Source organism: Merops nubicus, unplaced genomic scaffold (assembly GCF_000691845.1).
Source record: "Merops nubicus isolate BGI_N331 unplaced genomic scaffold, ASM69184v1 scaffold34122, whole genome shotgun sequence".
Taxonomy (NCBI): Eukaryota; Metazoa; Chordata; class Aves; order Coraciiformes; family Meropidae; genus Merops; species Merops nubicus.
Window position 1 is genome coordinate 1 of NW_008593502.1, and position 9063 is coordinate 9063.

The 9063-nt window shown below is 43.5% G+C and overlaps 1 protein-coding gene across 1 annotated transcript; it reads left to right on the forward strand.

Moving 5' to 3' along the window:
• Positions 1–2159: 2159 nt before the first annotated feature.
• On the forward strand, positions 2160–3540 carry BMP2 (bone morphogenetic protein 2; the record flags this gene model as incomplete). The annotated part of the gene is made up of 1 exon (XM_008935467.1): positions 2160–3540. A coding segment is annotated over one exon (845 nt), but the record flags the coding sequence as incomplete, so codon positions are not given.
• Positions 3541–9063: the final 5523 nt, after the last annotated feature.

The window sequence follows — 9063 nt, forward strand, 5'->3', positions numbered from 1 at the left end:
CCTCCTCCTCCTCCTCCCTCCCTCCGTCCGGCGGGAGGCTCATGGTTTATTTACTTTTCTCGCTAAAACAGAACGGCTCCGCGTTAAGCGTTCCCACAGGCAGCTTTTTCTTTTGGGAGGCTAAAGAGGAGGAAAGCCTCCCCAAGGTGGGCTGAGCCCGAGTCCCTGCGTAGGTTTCTAATCCTCATCCGATCCCCCTGAGAGATCAATGAAACGATCAGTCGTGGTCTCCTCAAGGGCTGCTCGCCCTGCCATCGAGGAGCGGGTTTAGCCTGCAGTCAGGCAGCACTTGCCCAGCCACCAGCGCCCAGGCTGGTCCAAGCCCTAAGGCTGGGTTTCGCCTCTCAGCTGCAGGTAACCCGGCTGAACGCAGAGCGGGGCATCTGGCAGCACCTCCAGCCCTCCTCCCCGCAGCTCACGGAGGCAGCAGACCCTCTGGGACGGGCCCTAGCTGACCAGCTGAGTCTGTTTCCTGCCTCGTAGCCAAAACAGCCCCTGTGGCACTAGCCACGGCACGGGTAGGCCCTTGCAGCCGGTGGCGCACGCGTCGCTCGCGTGCTTTTGGGGAAGCGTTTCCCCAGGTTGTAATTGTTCTTGGCTGCTGCTCTCATGCTGGCATCCAGTGGCTCTGCTGTAAAAGTAAAGAAAACGCAGTTTTCTCGTGCTTTTCATGCGCAACTGCGTTGAGAGAAGAGATTCCTAAGTACTTAAAGTTCCTGAGGGAGAAGGGAAGTGGCCTGGAGAAGTGGATGTTGGGTTCAGGAGAAAGCCTTGTGATGAAATGTAACCTCTCATCCTCTGCGTTTCCCTGCCTGGGAAGTAAACGTAGCAGTGGATGGGGAAAAGCCAAGGAGTGGGTCATTCCCTTGAAACCCAAGTCTGGTAGGCAAGGGCTTGAGAGAGGAGCTGGAGGGGCAAAGTTTGTAAGTTTTAGGCAAATGTAAAAGGTGCAGTTTGAGGTAGTCATGCTGTTACAGCAAAGACCATCTTTGATGTAAAAGCTGTTCTGTAATTTGGACAAAATTTAGAAGAAAACCAATGTGATTCCATTTTTTTCACTGAGTTCTCACTTGGCATTGGTGGCTTCTTGAAAACAGAAAATAGTCATGTGACCAGTCAGAATATCTGTGTATTCACAAGTATTGGTCTGGTCCTGAAATAGCCTAAAACTGAGCCTTGCCTCACGCAGTAAGTCTTCATGGATCCATCAGGGGACGGTTACATGACTAACAACCACTAACAGCAGCTCTGGGTTCCCCTTAGAAAGTGAGTATTTCTCCAGGATGCTTAGCACTAAAATTAAAACATGAGATTTGTTTTAGCAAATACCTTTAATTTCTATGTTGTCTTTAGCAACAACATACTTCTTAGCAAGCCTAGGTATATTTTACTCCCTCTGAAGCTCCATTCAGTTGTTGACTCAAAGGTGAGAATGGCCTGGGGTTTATTGACTTCTTAAATCTTTTCTTTTTGTGTGTGTGTGGCTTTGAAAACCTGTTGTTCAGAAGCGACTTTGTGTCATTATCCCTTTACCATCCACCCTTTTTAGTAGCTGAACCTTCCTGCCATACTCCGTGGCCCTTTTGGGTAAACACCAGGGCTGCTTTGCAAAGTGCCATTACAGATGTTGAGTTCTCTGTCTCTAAGAGACAAAAACCCATGCACTAAGACTTGTTAAGTCACCTGAATTGTGGAGTGATATTTTTCAGAATGGTGTTTAAGGGATTGATGTCAGAGCCATATCCTTGAAAAAAAGTGTGATAGTTATCCAAAGTCCTCAACCAGTGCCAATAATTCTCATCAGACCCCCACTAACTGCAGCACTTGGAGTTTGCTCACGGATGTCCTCGAATTCCTAAGTAATGCTGTGTGTTTCTTGCCACTTATTATAACCACCTGGAAGGCCAAGGGCACCAGTGTTTGATGAAAATGCATGACAATGAATGAAGCATTCATAACTTCATGCTAGACGTGCTTGCATAAATAAACAGCAAGACAAGGGAGATGCTATTTTCTGCCTGAAAGTCTCAGATCTTGCGTGTCACGTGCGCTAGAGCTGTCGTTTGGAAGTTACAGCAGCAGGCTATCTGAGGAGTTTGGTGTCTTGACTCAGTTCCTAATTCTTTCTTTTTTTTATTTTCCCTGTTTAATCAAATTAGAAGTTTTGGAAGAGCTGCCAGAAACAAGTGGGAAAACAGCACGGCGTTTCTTCTTTAATTTAACTTCCATCCCTAATGAGGAGTCTATCACCTCAGCTGAACTCCAGATCTTTCGGAAACAGGTGCACGGAGCCTTTGAGAACAACAGCAGCTACCATCACCGTATTAATATTTATGAAATTATAAAGCCAGCCACAGCCACCTCTAAGGACCCTGTCACAAGACTTTTGGACACCAGGTTGGTGCATCATAATGCAAGTAAATGGGAAAGTTTTGATGTAACGCCAGCTGTTTTGAGGTGGATTGCACATGGACAACCTAATCATGGGTTTGTGGTAGAGGTGGTTCACTTGGACAAAGAGAACAGTGCCTCCAAGAGGCACGTTAGGATTAGCAGGTCTTTACATCAGGATGAAGATAGCTGGTCTCAGCTCAGGCCATTGTTAGTAACGTTTGGGCATGATGGCAAGGGACACCCGCTCCATAAAAGAGAAAAGCGTCAAGCGAAACACAAACAGCGTAAACGCCACAAATACAGTTGCAAAAGGCATCCCTTGTATGTGGACTTCAATGACGTGGGGTGGAATGACTGGATTGTTGCCCCACCGGGGTATAGTGCCTTTTACTGCCACGGGGAATGTCCTTTTCCACTGGCAGATCATCTAAACTCAACAAACCACGCCATTGTTCAGACTTTGGTCAATTCGGTGAATTCCAAAATCCCCAAGGCTTGCTGTGTGCCGACAGAACTGAGTGCTATTTCCATGCTCTACCTTGATGAAAATGAAAAAGTTGTATTAAAGAACTATCAAGATATGGTTGTGGAGGGTTGTGGGTGCCGCTGACACAGCAAATATATCGGACAAATACAAAAAAAAAAAGAGAAAAAAAAAAAGCTGACACTTTAATATTTCCCAATGAAGACTTTATTTATGTAATGAAATGGAAAGAAAAAAAAAACACAACTATTTTGAAAATATATTTATGTCTACAAAAAAAAAAAAGTTGGGAAAACAAATATTTTAATCAGAGAATTATTCCTTTAAAGATTTTAAATGTATTTTAGTTGTACATTTTATATGGGTTTAAGCCCAGCACATGAAGTATAATGGTCAGATTCTTATTTTGTATTTATTTACTATTATAACCACTTTTTAGAAGAATAGCTAATTTGTATTTATATGTAATCAAAAAGAAAAAAAAATATAGGGTTTGTACATAATTTTCCAAAATTGTAGCTGTTTCAATTGTGTGTATTTAAGTTGAAAAGAATACATGGAAGGTTACTATGGCAAAGTGCATAGCACATTTGCTTTCTGCTGTGCTACTGTTAAGGTCACAAGTTCAAGTCCAGAAAAAAGTGGATAATCCACTCTGCTGACTTTCAAGATTATTATATTGTACAATTCTCAGGAATGCTGCAGGGTGGGCTGTCCAATCCATGAGAACTGGCATCCTCTTTAGGTGGAACATTTGGATAAGAACCAGACGTTGCTGATCTAGTATAAATACTGCTATTCCCAACTAATTTGCAGTGTGAATATAAGAAGGGCCACTAAAAATCCTATGGGGAGGTGGGGGTGGAGGAAGGCTGAATCCTTTCTAGACCTACAGAAAAGTGAATGTTTGATGTTTCCTTTAAAAGTCCTTCCTTTAAAAGTCCTGGCCAAATATAAAATAATAAAAACCAAAATGTCATCCTTTTTATTTTTGTGATTATATATGCTAAAGAGGAATGCTGATGTTATTTGTACCAGCCCTTGTCTTTAACAGTTGGAAAAGCATTGCATACTGCCTCACCTCAAGTGAGGGCTCACTTCTGTGGAGTGCTATATTGAAATTAATCTTCAGTTTTTGCCCTGTGTACAGCAACCTGTTGTCATATGCAGCCTCCTATCTAACCTCAGCTGATGGTTTTGCTGTTCTGCAGATCAGCCTGTCTGTCTTCCTCCCCAGGGTTTTGTGTTTGAAAGCTTTTTTTTTTTTCCCCCTTCCCAAATGTTTCAATCTATTTCAGATAATAAATCACAGAACTTTGATATTTATTTCTGAAAAGTCCAGTCTCTAAGAAAAAATTCATTCACTTGTGCAGCCATCACAAGAATAACTTGGGGCTTACATCTTCTTATGTTCTAAATCCTTCCTGGAAGGGGCAGAAGCATGCTTTGCAGCTGGCAAACTCAGCATTAGAGCTGACACTTACTGGTTTGGGGTAACTGGTGTGGCAGTTGGGTTACTAGCTGTAGAACCTGGGATGAGCACGCAGAGACTGCGTTGCTGCTTCTGTGAGAGTTGTGCTGAAACAGAGCAGGCAAGCAGCTTAATTGGGCTTTTTGGTGATGTGAAGCTGGGAACAGGATGAAATTGTGCTAGACTGCAAGTGGTAAGTTCCTGCCTATATCAGGAGCTCTCCACTCTATTTAGTGGATATGGAATGACTCTGTGCTGACACTCCAGGGATATCAGAACCACCTTGTGCTCCATAGTGGATCCATTTCTGAATTGGGTGAATTGAGGCAGCACTTTCTAAAGCCACATGTACAGTTGGCCCACTAGAGACCTCTCTATGTCAACTCTGGGAATCTCTGATTTGGCCTCCTACTAGCTTAACTTTTTAAGAGAAACCTCCTATTTTTCATGGTCCTCTCCAGACTCCTCCCTTCTTACCAGCATCAGCTGAGTTACAGCAAGGGTACTGAATAGGTGTGTTGATCAGAAAGGCCAACTTGGTGACATCTTACAGGTCTTCTTGTATACTGGTTCTCTACTGCTCATCATCACAAAAACCAATGGGTACAGAGGGCAGGAGAGAAAATCAAATTTCCTGTTGGCTGTGTCCATTTTTCTCTTGTGAGTTTAAAAATATCCTAGGCCAGCTGTAAGCTTCTGCAGTGAGGTAAAAACTTACGTATTTCTTTGTACCAGGAGTATTTTTAATAGCTAGTGGAGAGCAATTCACCACGCTGCGGTTTGGCCCTGCTTGGTTTTGAGAGGTAGCTGAGGTCACTGATACTACCTCACAGCCTGTGAGTTTGCTGGGTGGACAACCTCTGTTTGCTTTTTGGAAAGACCAGTGTTGTTTTGTTGGCTGATGTTTGTAGGGAGAGTGCAGAAGTTTAGTTTGTCTTCTGCTCGTTGCCAGCTTTACTGGTGATGAGTGAGCTTACGGCTGTTGCCTTGGGAAGGGTGTCAGTCACAGAGGAGGTGCTTTGAGTGTTCATTGACAGTTTGTGATGCCATGCTGGTGAAGCCCCAGCATACTCCGACCTGAGCTTGCAAAAGCTGGACTTACAGTGCTGGAAAATTGAAGACTGCACCATTTCTATGAGCAGGAAAGGTGTGATCCCAAACTAGCTGAAATCAAAGACACTTTGAGGCACTGCTGAGCAGCTCCTAAACTCCAGTGTTGCAAGGCTTGTTTCCCAGAGCTCCCAGCCCTCCGTGTGTAACTAGATTGAGGGAGGCTTTTTATGGAGTGGTGACTGCTTTACTTCTCTCAGGCATCAGAACACGTTGATGCTAATCTTGTTGCCAAAAAATTGGCCACGGCGCTTGTCTATGCATGAGCAGTACCTGGCTCATGGTGTGATGCTACTTTCCTTGTAAGGGCAGCCCTCCTGTTGCTTGACAAAGAATTGCATCCTTACTACAATCCACTGAGGCCAATGTATAATTGTAAACCTGTTAAGACCCACTCTTGTAAGGATTTCTGTGCCTGATTAGTGTTAGTCATGGAATCAGCACTTCCATAGTGATTTTGAGGAGGAAATATGCATCTGTCTAGCTCAGCACGTCAATGAATTTCTGCAGAATTAGTTTTGTAATGTACCTTTAAATCCTTAACCCTTAACCTCTCTCTCTAGACTGGAGATGCGAGAGTGCTGCACTGAGGAGTTTTAGGATTTGAAATAAAAGACACAAACTTCCATACATGAGTCATAGGAAATTCTCAGTTGGGTTCCTGACCTCTGCTAAATAGGGTTGATGATCAGACAGTCCTTCTGAAAAGTTTGGGCTTTCTGACATCTTCTAAGTCTGGTAATGACTGTTAAATAATCCTAAATACTCAAGGTATACTAACTACTAAAGCTCTTACCACAGTACTCAAGTACTTTAGTACTTATTAGTGTTATAGGACTCTACAAGTAGAAATTAGGGCTTTTTTCCTCTTAAGAGGAGAAAAACCAGAAGATTTTTGAAGGCAAGTCTGCCTTTGTTACCCTATAGTCTGTTTCCCCTAAACATATTGCTTCTAGGCACTTATATGATCTATCTAGGCAGAGATTGTGATAGATAATGTCACCCTTTGTGCATTTCAGATAAGCATCTCTCTAAACACAAATGTGATCAGGATCTCTCCTTGTCCTTTTGAGACTCAGTAGCAGCTTTGTCGAGTGGCTTGATAATTTTTGCGCAAAATTCAGTTGGACTTCTGTGGTCAGCAACATGTAAAAATGCCGTGGGAAGATCTTCAGCTGAGGTAAGCTCTCCTGAGAGCATGGGCCATTCTCACGGAGCAGGATCTGCTCTGCTGGGCTCACCTGGGCTGCTCAGACTCAGGCGTTGAGACCTCTCGGATGATAATGGGGTTTGGGTGTCCCCAGGGTCTCAGCGGCTCCCCCCCTGCCAAGCAGCTGGAGGGGCAGTCGGTGCCACTGAGCCTTGGAGAGGAACATCATTTAGTGTGCTCTCAGCTCTGGAGAGGGAGCTCATCTGGACTGCATTTACATTAGACCCACTTTGCTACGCTATTAGAAGAGGATAATTATTGAACTATTTTATTGCACAGCCATTGCTAAATTGTTGATTTTTTTTTAAAAAAAGAATTGAATTCAGGAGGCAGCTAATTGCCATATGGCAACTTGATGTTAACGTTTTATGAAGATCAGGAAACAAAAGTTTATGAAAAGCTTTTGTATAGTAACTGCAGAGTTTCAAGAACTGTTTTATACTTCCTGACAGTGCAGGTCTGGCTTAATGGTTTGTTTTTATTGCTTAAGAGTGTAAACCTTTCTTTAGCCGATGTGTGGAAATTATATCCTCATCCCACATTACACATTGCTCATTGCTCATTACTCACTCCCTGCTTTCAGTTCTGCCATCTGTAATCAGAGCTTTACTGTTTCAACTGCGTGCAAAACGCTCCTGTCCTTTGCACATGAAGATACTTTTCCTTAGCACTCACCCACCCTGTCAAAAAAAGAAAAGGGAGGGGGAAAGGGGGAGGAAAAAAAAAAGGAAAAGCCTCTCTGTCTATATTGTTTTTGTCTGTTTTGGGTGGAGTCTCTCTTAGATTCTGGTTGCTAGATGGTTTCTGTAGTAACAAGCAGAGAAAAATCCACGACTGAAAAGGCACTTTTAAAGGTGCCATATCTTGCCTGAAGTATTATTTATCTAATTATGGATATGGAATGCTTCTCTTCTCCTTTATGTTAAGGCTACCCCTATTGGTAGGGCAGACTGCTGCTGTGAGAACTTGATTTGTTGTGCTCTTACAACATGAGAACATAAGGACCACGAATCTTGTTCCCAGTTGACTTAAGCTGCTCAAAATAATGATGAAAAGCCAAAAGCATTAAAATGTATTTTTTAAGATGTTATAAATGGTTGTTAGGGGCACAAACCACTTTGTTTTTTAGTTACATAGGAAAGAAAAAAGAAACTAGGTTCAGAAGGACACTTGGATTTTACATGTTATTGCTGCAAAGAAGCTGTTGGGTAAAAGCAGCACTTTTATTTTGCTTGACAAGGAAGAATCCCAGCCCCATCAGAACATACCCTTACTCTGCTCTACTCCAAATTTTTTTTGTTTATTTCTCCTAAGAGATGTTGCAGGTGTGTGAGAAACTAACCATCTCTGTATGTCCTCTACATTTGTCTTGCTTGGGCACAACAAAGAGCTCAAAAATTACTTTAAGATTACTTCTTTCCTGTCTCTCCAGTACTAATCCTTCATTACCTGTATTCCTGACAGCCTTGTCTACAACAAGCAGTAGTGGTTTCCTAAGGTGGAGTTTCCTCTCTTTTTGGAATCTAGTCACCTGTCAGTGCCCTCTGGGATTTAGGAACCTTCCGTCCGCAAGCCTTGTGCAATGGTCACTTACAAAAGCAGGTACACTGGTTTTGTCCTGATTCTGTCCTTTGCAGAGGCAGATTTGTCCCTGTCTCCAGCAAGGATCTTGGTCTGGGATGGGGCTGAAGGCTGGCGCTCATTGAGTGCAGCAGGAGACTCCTCATCACACCAGGGATCATGTTTTTAAATTGCCAGAAGTCTGAGGGCCAAAGCTTATTTGCATCTGTATTTACATAGTGCTGTGGAGGCACTCAGCTGTTGTACCTGCCTGGGCTTGTGTTGCCCTCAACAGATGAGCAGAGGCTGAGAGTTGTTGGACTTCTCCAGAGGGAGGAAGCTTGCAGTGGGTCAGCCTGGTTCTCAGCTCCTGAGGCAGCGTGGTGGAGAGATGTGGCTTTGTTCTTCTCATTCCTTCTGGTAGGGGCCAAATGTGCTTGGGTGCCCCTGTAGAGATTAGACAGGACCCACTGGGTTAGGTCTGCAGTTGGATGTCTCGGCTTAGCTCCAGGAAGGAAGCAGTTCTGTGCCTTTTTAGTTTGGAAAAAGGCAGGGATTTCTGTGGGAAGAAGGTGTAGGTGAGGGAGGTGGGGAAGGACCCGACAGGCTTTCAAAGCTGAAAGTGTTAAAAGTTTCTAGAGGAGCTTCAGGTGGAGAGCTCGGAGCAGCGAATTGATAACATTCTGAAAGTTCAGGTTCCCACAACAGCTGGTCTGTGGCAGATTTACAATTTAATGAGGCTGATAATCCCATTAGAGATTAAATTAAGAAGGTTTTTCTGGGAGATCACCAAGAAAATGATGAATGTTGTACTGGAGCTTGGGTCTTAATGCC